General features: G+C 33.5%; 1 protein-coding gene across 1 annotated transcript; it reads right to left on the bottom strand.

Moving 5' to 3' along the window:
- Positions 1-233: 233 nt before the first annotated feature.
- Positions 234-1,106, bottom strand: LOC147075538 (uncharacterized). Its single transcript, XM_085942343.1, has one exon. The coding sequence runs from the start codon at positions 1,104-1,106 to the stop codon at positions 234-236; it is 873 nt and encodes a 290-aa protein (XP_085798469.1).
- Positions 1,107-15,180: the final 14,074 nt, after the last annotated feature.

Below are 15,180 nucleotides of genomic sequence, written 5' to 3'. Positions count from 1 at the left end.
GGTGAATTCTCTTCGTAACCCCAAATTCAGCGTCAGTGAGATACTGCCATACGTAGCAATGACAGATCCGTTTGCTGCTGAAAGTTCGTACTGTGATTTTGGTCGGCGCCCCTGTACTTTCGTGCGTGGGAAAACGCAAAGGTCCGCTCCGGTGTCGATAAGGAATTGTATTTTCGTGGCGTGGTCGGTGACGAAGAGGCGGCTGGAGGTAGGGCTGTAATCGCTGGCCGCGCTTAGCGACTGCCCGTGGCGTTTCCCTTGTTGAAGGTGCATGGTGTGACGCACTTCTCCGCATCTTGGCCGAATCTACGATGATACCAACACATGCCAGGTTTGCTGTGGCTTTGGTCTCGCGGTCGGGAATGGTTCCTCCTTTGGCTGGCTGATCGTGACTGGTGACGTGGCCTTGATGGTCGGTTTCCTCTTGCGAGCTCTTTGGAGAGCTCCTCGCGAAGAGTTGAGATTTCCTCCCGCAAGGTGATCACCAGCTTGCTGATGCCGCACAGGTCTTCCATCGTGGTTTCAGCAATGGATGCCTTTGATGTGGAATCTGCCATGGCGTCAGCTAGGTCTGCAACCTTGTTGAGATCCGCGTCCTTCTGTGTCGCCAGTACCAATTGCATGGTATGTGGTAAGCGACCCATCCAAAGCGTGCGTAGGATGTCATCAGTAACGGCTGCTCCTGCGAGAGAACGTAGGTGGCGCAAGAACTGTGATGGTTTGCGATCACCAACTTCCTCGTGCTCCAGTAGTCGTCTGGTCTTCTGCTCCTGGGTAGAGCTCAGCCTTCTCGTCAGCTCCGTCCTGAGGTGCTCGTAGGCTCCTTCACGAGGTGGGTTAAGGATGATGTCTCGAACCTCTGAAGCGTAACGAGATTCCAAAGCTCCCAGGATGTATCCAAATTTGGTCGCGTCAGTCGTGACGCCAGCTGCTTCGAAGCTTCGCTCCACCATGCAGAACCACATTTCCGGGTCTTCTGGACAGAATGGTGGGATCCTCACTGCCACGCGGCTGATCTGAGGTGTGGTCTGCTGGGCTGGTGCTGGTGTTGTCGTTTCTCCTCCGGCATTGCTGCCATACCCGCTGGAGAACTGTCCATTGGGCATCTTGACAAGGCAAGTGAATTTAAGAAAATTAACGCGGGAAAACGGATGTTGAAAACTGCGCGGGAAAACGAGCTCCAACGAAAAAATAATTCTCTCACAAACACAGTAAAATAGTAGTTAATAAAAAATTAAACGAAGTCTGTAAAATGAAAATGAATGAATTGAATTTTACTTTACGGGTCACCACTGTTACATGGGATGGTGTGATGAGGGGTAGGTGATGAATAAAATCAGAAGGTTTTGATGCGTATAAAAGTAATTCCCCAAATTTATTATCCCTTAACACAAATTACAGATTCAATTTACAGCTTGAATAATACAAAGTTTATAAATTAGATTACGACGATAGTGTTTGTGATAAAAGTTATTTTAACGTTGAAGCGAGCGGCGTGTTATTAAGACGAGCGAATTTAAGGTACTGAGTTCTTGTTGGATTGCCACGTCTGTTTTTATATTGAAAGTAGACAAAGAAAATGCTATCCACAGCGTGGGTAAATTTATTGTTTTGTTCCCACATTGCGGATAGATTCCTGGGATTTTGTCTGCGAAATTTGATTAAGGTACAAACGTTATCAGTCCAACAATGGATTGTGATGGACAACTGACACCCGGCACTTAAGCATTTCTTCAGCCGGCGGGAGGTGATCATATGTCCGTTCTCACGGCAGTGTTTTGCTGATTATTAAAAATATTGAATTATTAAAATGTTGTAATTTTTAGGTTTTAACTGCTATCTACACATTGCACTGTCTGCGGACTACTTCCACCCTCAGGTTTGATATTATATGATAAGGTCTTTTAAGGATAAATATAGTCAACAAAATTAAAAAACATGTCTATCATGACGTATTGTAAAGAAGTAATTTTCTCTTACAATTAAAATTTTAGAATAATGAGTATATTATTATATTGTTCTTATCTTATTATTTTTTGCCTATTGTGTGAGATAATGCATACGATTTTTGAAATAACTGAAACCTTTGTGCAATTTAGAATAACGTAGAATATTTTATTTATTTATTAATAAACAATAGTGGGTATTTTATGTAAGGATCGGGAAGGTGAGGCTTTCATCCAACAGTGGATCGAGCATGGTACCGTATGATATACATAATATATTATATAAAAAATACAATAGGCAAAACACTATTTAGTAGGAACTATAACATTATCAAATAATTTATTTGGACAGATGTTATAACTTTCATACATCACAGATATTGATTCTCTTTCGAATATTTTTTCCAGTATCATATTTTAAATGTATGGTTATTATTTCTTAAATTAAAACAGGTTACATTTTTTACGAAAGACAAATACAACATAACATTATTTACTTTATAATCAGAAGCTTTGAAGGAAAAAAATAATTTCCATTTTCGGTCACGCTAACAAAGGCCTAGTAGCAATGGTCACGATCTATAATTGTCACGAAGTTTCAATCACTTCCTTGGTGCAACAATTCAATGTAAAATAAATACACAAATATTATTAACTTCGAAAAAAATATCCTCTCTACCATAACTCTGGAACACAAAAGAATCTGAACTTCACAGTTCATCTCTGGAATTATTATATTTTGTATAGGTACAAGAAATGTAATAATAATAAGTTTCAACAATTTTCTCCATTGACGGCGGGTGGTAGTGTTATTTTTGTTGTTGTATAAAATTATGACTTAATAATAAATTGAGACATTAACATATGAATATAAAAAAATCGATGTGTTGTGGTTTCATATGTTGACGTCTTACTAGAGACGCTATGTAAATAATATCAAATATTTACCGTAAAATCTTTGTTTGTCTTACGTTAAATCACTGCGTTTTGTCACAATAACCGTCAGTGCGCAACTTTTGTAAAAAAAACATCAGTAAGGGGTCTATTCATAGAGATATTTTGTAAATAATCATTAATATGGAAATCATTTTGTTAGTAAAAAGAATTTGTGTTTTTTCAATATAATTAAGTATAATAATAAAACGAAATTCTTTGATTCAATAATTTTAAATAATTCGTATTAGATAATTTAGCCACTATGAATATTCATTATAATGAAGGATATTATATTATATTGATACTATATTACGTAATATTGATGTTAGCATATTATTTGTCTTTTTCTCTTATTTTTCTAAAGTTGTTTTAATATAAATAAACTAGTAATATATTTTTTATTCGCGATGCACATAGCCTAACATTCTAAATTGAAAATATATTATTTTGAATAATCTCTAAAATAAATGTAGATTCCTCAGAGTGGGTGTGTATTCAATTTAATTTTGTGAACAATAAGTTAAGTAAGTATAGAGATATATATATATAGCTATATAATGTATAATATTATTATTTTTCTGAGCCAATTCATCTCGTGGGTGAACCTCTACCAAACTTTTAACTTAAAATAAACTGCTTCTAAGCAACAAAAATATAGGTACCTACCGTTTAAAAAAATTGTTGCACCTTTAATCGAGTGAGACTCATATCTATCGCAGACAGAAGAGTAATTTCTAAGTACTTTTAAAACTGCTGCAATATATGTAATTTTTATTTAATACTAATTTTCCTCTTCTGGTGGCACCGCCTTCTATGTATATAACTAAGTTCGAAGGCCTAAGCCAACTACATTATTTTTTCAACATTCTAAACATTGAACCGATATTTTAAGGGTTGCTAAATAAAAAAGCAATCGTAATAATCCAGCTAACTTGGTAATTTTGAAACTTAAAACTTCATTATATATATTATATACAATCAAATAAATTGATAAAACTGGCCAATATAATTATATAATGTAGATAGTAATACAACTACGTTAATGTTCTAGAGTACACGCCAAGAATATCATACATACGATCATACGATCTATGTCGTTTGCTATCAGACATTCTACTCATCATCGTTGGAAGAAGCTAATTTATCCGCAAACATGTACAGTCAATTTGTAGCAACGGTACAGTGCACACTATAATTTGAATTGGTTTAATTAAGAAATTGAATAGATTAGTCAAAATTTAGACACGGAATAATAAAATTAACAAACATATCTATTATCAAGTCGTTGAACTATCTTAATAGATATTCTGTTTCTTGATTTTATTGAATTTGGTACTGATTTTATTATAATCTAATAATTACAAGAGCAGAATTGCAAATCCAACGATTCGAATGGTTATAAGAATTCGTCGACTTTACAGTGCAATTACACGTAACTATTTAGATATCGATTAGTTGCTTGTTTCTATTGGTTCACCATATGTCACAAATAAAAATTATAAGTTAAGTAATAATCTATAATAATATATTCGTCGGCTTATATACAGGAAACTAGATGTTTAGTTTTTATTATTCTTCTATAATCTAGGTGTAATGCTCTAGAGTTATTTTATTATTATTAACTAAGCAAAATATATTTTACCATATTATATAATAAATGTTTCATCTTTCTCGCATGTTTTCTTTGCTTATTTCTTTATTATTTTTGCAAAAAGTCCATTTTCTTTATATAAATACAGCATGGCGCAAAAATAACGCCTCTGATATTTTCAGTTACTCGTGCAAACGCGCGATCAGAGCCAAAGGCGACCGTCCCAAACGAGCGTTGTTCCGGCAACCATTTGAGCCAATCTGTTTGGCTCTTCCTTATTTGTATGGTAACCACACATTATACTAGTTATAGATATTTGAGAGAATGCATAATAAAAATATCTATAACGATTGTTGCTGATCTTTAGTATGAAACAGTATTTAACTGTTTCCTGGAATTGACTCAAATAAAATAGAAATAATGAGCACCTACAATTATTATTAGGTTGATCTGAAAATTAAAATAATACAACATCACTTAATTAAAACAGTCTCTGTGAATAAAATGTAGGTCTTCAATATAGAATAATATTTTTAAGCGCATACACGAAATATTATGTGTAATGCAGTGTAAAATAGGTACTCTTTAATAGGCGACATTTTTTTTAATAATAACCATACCCTTGCTTTTTCGTACAAGGTGGTTGGGTGGGTTAGTTGCATTGATGTGGGGCTAATTAGGTGCCTCCATTTATATCTTTAATTTTCTTTATGGCCAGGATTAAATATTTTGTGTAGTGTTCTTGTGTTGTTCTATTGCTTAGTGCTTCGTGAGGCTTTTGGAGGTCAATTTCGTGATTATGTTGTCTACATCGAGTCCTGAGAGTCCATCGCTCCCTTTCTAGTATAGGACAGTCGTTGATGACATGCCACACAGTTTGAGATGTGTTGCCGTCACATGGACAACAGTCGTCATCCCTCAATTTAAATCTTTTTAGATAAGCTCGCACCGATCCGTGGCCTGTTAGTATCTGTGTGAGTTCGTGTGATATTTTTAAGTTCCTGGCGAGAGTGATGGCACAGTTTATGTTTGGAATAAATTTCTGCGTTATTGATCCTGTGGCGGATGTTGTGTATCTGTGGTTCCATAGCTCTATGGTATCTTCGTTTAGTTTTTGTTTTGCGTAACTCAGAGGGAAGTGTGTATAGGTTAAAGGTCTTTTGTCTGTTGTGGCTTGTTTAGCGTATTTATCAGCTTCCTCGTTTTCGGCTATCCCTGTGTGACTTCTAATCCAGAAGAATCTGGGGTTTGTTCCTATCATTCGAAGCTGTGTTGACAGTGTTAAAATGTCTCTTACAAGTGGGTGTGTCGATGATGGGTTTTGGAGAGCTACCAGACTGGATTGGCTATCTGAGAATATGTTTACATAGTCGTGTCTGTGGAACTTTAATCTTTTGAGTGTCCACTCGAGAGATTCTCTGATAGCAAATATTTCTGCTTGGAAAACAGTGCAGTAGCTTTCGAGCTTAAATTTTCGGGGTGTTATTAATGTTCCATTTTCGTAGGCTACAAAAGCTGCCCCTACTTTGTTATCGATTAGACTGCCATCTGTGTAGATCTCCAATCCTGTGATGTGGTATTTTGTTTTAGTGTCTTCGTCAACTGTTCCTATGTGTTCTATATTTTCTAGATGTCTGTTGCCAGGATGTGGAAGTTGTGTGTAGTGTATTTTGTTTTCGTATGTTCTGTCTGTAGGTAAGTGTCGGGGAAGTATGTGGCTTGTTTTAACTTGGTATATTCCTGTAAGTTCTTGTATTTTTATATCTATTGGCGCTATTCCTGCCAGGGCTTGTGCTGACGTTAGCGATATTGTGCGATATCCCTTGCAAATTGATATTGCGAAAGGTCTTTGCGCGGAATTCAGTCTTTTTTGGATCGACTTTCTGTGAGTTGCTTTATTCCAGACCGATGCCGCGTAAGTTAAGGTTGGCTCCACAGCTCCATGATATATAATTTTTAAAACTTCAGGAGACGCCCCCCAAGTGGCTCTTGCTGTTTTTAAAAAGAATTTTCCCATTTGAGCTGCTTTCTTACATATGTAGTCGACGTGTTTCGCCCAATTGATGTGCCTGTCTAGTATTATGCCAAGAATTTTAAAGGAATCGACCAACTCTTTCGGTTTTCCTTTCCACTGGATTTCTGGTGTTCGTATTTTCCTTTTGTTGATAAACATTATATTTGTCTTAATATCTGAGAAGGTTAGTTTTACGTCTTCACCCCATGAGTTTACTTTTTGAAGCACGCTATTGGTTTTTAATTCCAGTTCGTCGGTGTCTTTTGCTGCTATCAATATTAACACATCGTCAGCAAAGGCTTGTATGTATGTATTGTGGGGTAAGAGTATTGTTAATAGACTGTCTAAGGCGATATTCCATAGTGTTGGGCCACAAGTTGAGCCTTGGATGCAACCTTGGGTTTGGTCTTGTTTTATTTCTTCGTCTGCATACTTTAGTTTTACTTCCCTATCTTGTAGATAACTGCAAAACAGTTTGTACAAGTTAGGCGGTGTTGACTTGATTGCAAGGGCGTTTTTTATGTGTGGCCACCATGCGTTATCAAATGCACCTTGAATGTCTAGGGAAATTGCTATGAGTGATTCTTTCAATTCGAGATGCGTTGAGATTATGTGTACGGCTTTGTTTAGTGCGTGTTCTGTTGATGTTTGAGGGGTAAAGCCAAACTGTTTAGTGCTCAATTTGTTGTTTTTTGTAAGATGCCAGTGAACACTCGTTCAGGCGACATTAAGAAAAAGTAATCTTTTCGAATCTTTCTGAATCGAGAGAAAAATGATTGTTTAACATTATTAAAGTTTACCTTGTCTTGTCAGAGCATTAGGGGTAGAAAATAATAGTTATGTGTACCTATGTGTTTATTTGTCGCAAATAATATTCCATAATGAATGAGCGAAGGAAGGCATTTTTTGATAACCTTATGGCATGCCAGAGAAATAAAACAGTACTTAATATGTTAATAGATATTTATTTGAAATTAGATTATTATTCAATAATAATATATTTGGTATTATAATAACAATCTACTGGCGTCATTTCATGTGGAGTTTTCAACCAATCGACAAACGATTTTTTTAAAATCTAATAACTTGAAGGTACATAATATAAAAGAGATATTTTATATTCTCCGATATTCATGAATGGAAGTCTGTCTTACCTGTAAATATGTCATTATATGTCGATTATGACAAATAAAAAGTTTACACATAAAATAAACGAAATATTATTAAAACTAGGTACCTATACCTATAGAGGTAGTAGCTATTACTTAAAACTGGGATACAAGTTTGTATGATAAGCAATGGTTCTACATATTATAAGAAAACTCAGTTCGATGGTCACCCTACTTATCGGCCGCTTTTGCATTGCATTATTACTCGGAGCCCTATATGGACGGCAAGGTTGAAATGAGATCCATTTATCGCGAGAAAAATGTTGCCCTTAGGATCGCGTCGGAATGGACAGAGAAGTGTTTCGGCTTCAAATAATAATTCTTTGATCCAGAAACGATGGAACGTAATTCAATTTTTGCATTTCTCAGTACGGTATTTCTCTTCAGCCATTACACTAAAGATGGTGATGCTTTCAAACGACGATGTTCTGCTCGTTTGACATCAAGTTTCCCATAATGACATAAACACGATAGCCGGAATACCATAAAAGATTATATAAATAATGTTCACAATATGAGTAATATAATATCTTACTCTTGGTTTGATAAATTAAGTTTATTTTTTAAAGAAATGTATTATTACTTAATTTATTAGTTTTGACATATTATATCATATTATAATATATTATTTAAATTACTCACAACACTAAACAATTTTATCATAACAAATCCCTACTTAGCCATATACTTAATTGTAATTTGAAAATCTGTTTTTACGTTTCGTAGCTTTTCATCCCCCCGCATATCACCAAACATAATTATTTAAGAGCTCACAGATCAGTATATACACTCAAGGCTAAATTGTTGGTACTTATATTTGAGAAAGTTGACTATGTAAACGAAATACGTGGTGAAGACAAATATTTTTATGAGCTGAATATCTTGATAAGATTTCATTGTGAATATTATTATGGTCACAGCGAGTGACTCAGTAGCGAAGGGTGGAGGTAGGCTGTTAGGATCTGCCATAAATAGTGCATATTAAACTTTTTTAGCCATACATATTTGTTTTTATTGAACTGCGACTACAATTTACAGATGGTGTTGGTTAGTTTTTAAAAATCAATTAAACCCTGCGAAAACCATAAATCATAATAGATAATAGTAAAAAAATACTTACTCCTTTATCTATAAAATATCTAAAATTATCCAAATTATACACCATCTGTAAATTATAGTCTTATTTCAATGAAAACAACTGACAAAGTTTAACAGATTATATCCACCCTTCGCCACTGGCGGCCCACCTATTTAATATGGGTATGTATATTATATAAATCAATTACATATTATCTTCAAGTAAACGTCGAATCCATTGAAAAGATAACGATATATTATGTACCTACATATTTTTTTTATTTTCTTCCGGTTTATTTACTTTTACAACTTACTTACTTTTGAAAGTTAGAAGTCATAAAATATTATCCTGCTTCTTTTTCATCCTGGGACATTTAAAAACCTTCATATTTCTAAAAAAAAGTCGGTGATTGAAAAAAAAAACTACTGTAATATATTTTATTATAGGAAACATGTTAATAGTACATATATGTGGCTATAGTGTAGATCTGGATGTACTCTATAGCCACATATAATACTTAATACCTACATACACATAATCGGTCTCGTGCTTCGTAAAGCACGCGACTCTAAAGCCATTGTCTGGAAAAAATAGATAATATTTTATCAATATGTGTTTGATATAGACAAAGTATTGAATGGGTTAAGTGAATGGCTAACTGCTATCCTCCATAACACATTATCAATAATATCCGCACTATATATAAACCCCTATAAGCTCTACTTATAAGCTCAGATTTCCATTTATTGACTTACGTAATAATTACACCGTCAAAAACGTGTGATAGGTATTGAATAATCGAATAAAAAGTCAAATGGAAAAAATGAAGTATAATATATAATATATCATAATATAAAATATACCTACTTACCTATATTTTTGAAATTCACGTTTTTTATTATTTTATCGTGATCTGAAATTCTGTTGATTTTCAAATGCAAATTGTGTGACGTAAAACAGTCATCAAACCTTTCGTCAGACTGCAGTGTCGTCCTTCGAAAATAGGTGTAGGTACCTTTACTATTGCTGTTATGTATAGACTATAGAATGATGTCCTCAATAAAGTTATTTTTAAATAAATCGTATATATTTTACTAAAACTCTCCAGTGTTTATTTACTTCGCCTTCTTACATCGTATGGCATCCACAATAATGAGATGTTCCGTTTAATTATTAATATCAACGTCTTACCAAATGAAAAGCCCATTTTTCGAATAAATTTATGTGAATATTTTAAAGTTTAGACTTTTAGGAAACTGTTTAAAATAATTAAATCAATTGCTATAATAGTTAAATAACAAACCTGCTGGAGGTTTTTTTTATATATATATTATTTAAGTAAGTATACACGTCATATACTTATATATAATAAATAATTGTGGCTGTAATCGGATCACCCAGATCTCAATTATAATATATTTTTTATTAATCTTCATTTTCATGTAGTTTCATGTATTGTCAGTCAACGAGGTGTCGAATTGACGCACACTCAATGATCCGCAATTTATTGCATAATCATTTCAACATATTATTCAATAGTGCGCCGGTCAATAAATAGCCATTATAGTCATAATTATTGATTGGACATGTCACTCGATTATAAGTTCCCGTTAAAAACACATCGCACCGAATTGTCATTATATTTATTATATTGTATCGGTTGTACCTTTGTAATTATTGAAACAGTAAATAAATTCTCGCCTCCTCCATCTCCGTCTTTCATTTACAACGCCTATCCAAGTGGAATACCTACACAATATTGTACATTGAATCTTTAGTAATACATATTATTTTTTGATTTCGAGTAATTATGAATGACGTTTAATTATTCAATTGCCATTGTCTAGTTAATTGTAGACACCATGCGACGGTTCCAAGCATCAGTATTATTAAAATATTCTCTCCTTTTCCCACACCATTCCAACATCCTTTAACACCCTGTTGATAAGTATTAATTGATTTAATGATGTAAACTATTAATTTTATCATTACCACCAACGCTAAAACTTCAAATAATTTAATATCTAAAAAGTAAACAAAGTAGTAAAATTAATCAAGATACATGTATTACAAAATAAAGTAGAATAGTTATACATAAAACATACTTGTAAATAATATGCAGATTATGCTACGTTATAGTATTATGGGAGTGTTTCTTGTCCGCCAATGTTTTCATTTGCAATGTGCAGTCAACCCCATTTGTTGCAAGTTGCAGCATCCAACCCACGCCAGTTTGCATAATTTACCCCTTGCCAAATATGATCAAATCAATAAATATGCTAAGAGCCAAACTAGATTGTATTGAATCGGGTGAAAACTCGCCACAGGAAAGCTATTCATCTGTCGGGCGGGTGCTTGCTCTAAATGGTCATTCTAGTAAACTGCAAAGGGACAGTGTTCTATGCCAAGGATTCCGAAACAAACTAAGTATTATACTGAATAAAATTGAAAGTTTACTTGAATTATCCTTAATATTGATTAATCATAAAACACTTATATTACTATTGTCAACAATTTTAAAAACCGTGCTCGTTGTATCAGTGGACTATGAATGGCTCTCGTTGCCAATTGGAAGGAAAATAATTGTGTTTAATAAAGTCACTTTCAATTATAATATATAACCCACTTGAGGTAGGATGAGTTTAGATAGACGTTGTTTTATAAATTCTACTTCCACATAACTACTTTTTATGATTATTTTATTAACTCTTTATGCCATTTTGATAATATTTTCTTAATACTTTTAATTTTTTTATGCTATATTGTGAACGTTTTCAGTTAATAATTTGTAAAGTTTTTTTGTATCATTTTACCGTGGCTTTGACTGTGACTCGCTGTCATATCGTCTCTTCTTATCTAGATGAGGATCCGGCGATCAGGTCCTCACTCCAATCTTGTTAAAGAACTTTACAATTTTGCGAAGCTTTTCCGTCTTACCCTCCGTCAGGGCTCCTTTCAATTCGTCGACATTCTCACAGATATCTGCAATTCACAGCTGTACTCTGTGTCGTTCATATTTAGGGCATTGCACTGCTATATGTACAATGTCCTCCAAAACGTCACATTCATGCGAATCGCTTCTTCCCATGAGGATATCAAATCTTTTACCCACTATGTATCCTGTTCTTAGCCTTCTTAAGCTCATTCTCTTCAAAGGAGTCTCTACAAACCAGGGCACCAAAAAAAGGATCTGAATTTTAATTTTAATTTCAATATTATGTTAACTGATACTTTACTTCTAACAGTTGGACAACGTTTATTTCAGATACATAGCAATTCGTTTAGTATGTTATTCTATATCGTGCTTACGCGACAATGTAATCGTAAATATATAGGCTTGCTGCGGGTGTCGCCTGTCCAATAGTCCTCCCTGTGCGAAACAGGTGCGTGCTAAAATACCTAAACGTGTTTTATCGCAATGGACTGGTCTGTTTAGGTACCGATAGGAATTGATAATTAACATTGGTCCAGCGAGAATTGCTCTGAATTAAACATAGAAAAGTTATTTGCGAAATTAAAATGGTCAAAATATAAAGTTTGCGGAATTTTAAAATATTGTCGAATGCATAAAACATTGTGAAACTATACCATACAGGACCATTGTTAATTGGTTTACGATAGTTTTATTATTTAAAGTATTTTGGAAAAAAAATGTTGAAATTAAGTACATTTTTATTTTTAATAATAATGTCTTATAAATTGACTTCGAAATAGGTACTGAAATTCTATCTAATTTGACTTATATAAATATTATAATTCGTTAATATCTACCTAAGTAATAATGCATCAATTTTTAATTTAACTTACCTAAGTTAATATTTTATTCAATATATTATAATAATAACACTCAATTAAATTTTATAAAGTTGTTTTTGTGTATAACCACACCTTTAATATATAAATTCATAAAATAAACTTTAATTAAATCCCAAATACTTAGTCATTTTACATTTAATTTTATAAAGATTGTTACGTTTAGTGAGTGTAAAGCAATAATTGCCGCAAATATTGCGGCTTCTAATATTGTTTGGCTCACTGGTATGCATCAAATGAGATTTTATTTCGCTATTCCGCGCCTAACTTCATGTAAAATTAAACTGACATTGGACAGTGTACGATTTTGGTAGACCAATGAATCTCCGTCATACGTGAAAATGGTGTTTAATCTACCTTCATTGATATATTATAAAGCTATATTTTCATACATAATAAGAAAAATACAAAAAAAAAATAACTTCCAGTCCTTCATAGAATTTGTACTAAAAAGCGATCGTTGCCTTATAGGTATGTAATTATGAATATATTTTATAAATTGTCAAGGAAGGTTTCGCAATTCGCGACCAGTGTTCACGCACTGTGTCGGTTAATTGGTTAGAATCACAATTCAATGGAGTCTGCGAATTTACAGAGCTCATTATTGAATAAAGTATACCTAACCTGTAAAACGAGAGGAATATTACACTGATACTGTAGAATATTATATTTAAATAGGGTTGCATTTATTTATTGAGTGGCAATACCAACGTGCCATGTAGCTCCTACTTGCTGACTCTACGGACACTAAATTACCCGTACTTACATGTCCTACTATTTTAATTTTCTTAATAAAATATCTATTTAATATCTATTTCATTAGCTTAGTGACAAAAATATCGAATGGAATTAGGTATCTCGGTTACTTCTGCGTCCATTGAGTTCTTTTGTGAACATTCATAGGTCCGTATATTATGCCATCTTGTGTTAGGTACTCATATTTTTTTGTTTTTTACCATCTTATTAGCGTCCATATTTTTATGTGTAATTTTGGTATTCATTGGTTAATCACAGGATCTACATCAAATAATAGAAAGCGTTATTGAGGTTAACAATTCGTATGGTTTAAAATTGAACCTCAAAAATTTAAATTATTAATTGTATCAATAATAGTGACACCAAACGCCAATAGAAGTATTGTTATTAACAGTAAACTGTGACCCACTATAAATATTTTGGAAACGGGTGAATGAGAAATTGAACCAGTCTCAGGAATTAAAAACAAAAATTTAGCTTCTTAGCAATCGAGACCTTAACCTAGATCTGAGCGAATTGTCCACTGTTATGTTCTCTAAATCCTTTTCTATGTTATGGACGCTAAACCATAAAATGTCACTGAGAATTCAGTCTTTCGAGATGTGGCTGTATAGACGCATCTTCAAAATTCCTTGTTCTGACCGGGTGACAAATGTTGACGTTCTCAATCGAATGAGAAAGGACCTGCAAGTTCTACATAGTAACTACAGCACCTCGGCCACAGACAAAAGTACAGCATTACCCAACTTGTCATATAAGAAAAGAATAGTGGTAAACGTATTAGATGATAAAGCTAAGGTAACATTGATTGTGTCCGACCTCCGTTATGGGATGATACGATAATAAGAAGAATACAATATATAAATTTATTATATTATGTACAACAACTGTATTTCTCATAATAAATTCTACTAGGTGGGAACAGTAAATAAAGGTGTTAACACTGTAAATACATTATTTTCTTTTGTACTTTAAAAAGGTGAAAATGGAATAGTTAAAAATGCAATTTTCAATTTTAGTTTGACAAAAATGGGTAACATTGTCTTCTCTTAGTGCCATTTCATTCAAAGTGCGCTTATTTTAAAACCGGGAGTAAAGTTCACTCCGCTCTTTTGCACATACGAGCAGTTTATTTTTATCCAATCTCGCAGCGCGCGAAATAATTAAATCTCTCCCTAGGATATGCTAGGACTTGGGTCTCCGATGTCCAAAGCAAGTGGTGTACAAACAATTTGCAGGCATACATACTATTTATATAGTAAATAAAAATATCGTCGTGTTGGTTTTACACGACTCAAAAAATGGTATACCTACACGAAAGTGGTTTAGATCCCCATAGCTTTATAGAAAAAAGTACTAGTGGTTATTTTTAAAGTACTTATGTGAAAATCCCAGCCGCTAATCTATTTTATCCTGGCCCATTATGATAGTCTAAAATAATAGATAAATAATATAACCATCACAAGATTACAAAATAATTAATACTTAATTATAAACATACCACACAAGTGTGAAGTTCGATAGTTTCGATAGGAAATATGACGTAGTCGAGCGAAGCCGAGCGATATAAAACGATATAATAGGCTTCATCGGAAAGAGCAGTCGGAAATAATAAGGGTGACAATACCTAAATTTACCCTATGTAGTTCGTGCGCAGTAGAAGAAATCTGAATCTGCGCAATTTCAAGGTTAATTTGTTCCACTATAATTATGTAATTGACTACTTTGTTTGACAACGGTTTAAGATAGATACATAGAAGTGTATCAGTTATTTTTTTAATATTTTCAATTTACAGTCAATTTAACGAGTTGCAAGCGACGAATGTTGTTATTCTATTTATTAATGAATAATGCAACAACCATAAAGTAAACTTAAA

Source organism: Rhyacophila brunnea, unplaced genomic scaffold (assembly GCF_057557595.1).
Source record: "Rhyacophila brunnea isolate RB1 unplaced genomic scaffold, BYU_Rbru_1.0 scaffold_14, whole genome shotgun sequence".
Taxonomy (NCBI): domain Eukaryota; kingdom Metazoa; phylum Arthropoda; class Insecta; order Trichoptera; family Rhyacophilidae; genus Rhyacophila; species Rhyacophila brunnea.
Note: the sequence above shows the minus strand (reverse complement) of the source record. Positions and strands in the feature narration are given on the sequence as shown.

Coding starts and splice junctions, on each gene's coding strand:
- LOC147075538 (XM_085942343.1), bottom strand. CDS start 1,106: ATGCCCAATGGACAGTTCTCCAGCGGGTATGGCAGCAATGCCGGAGGA.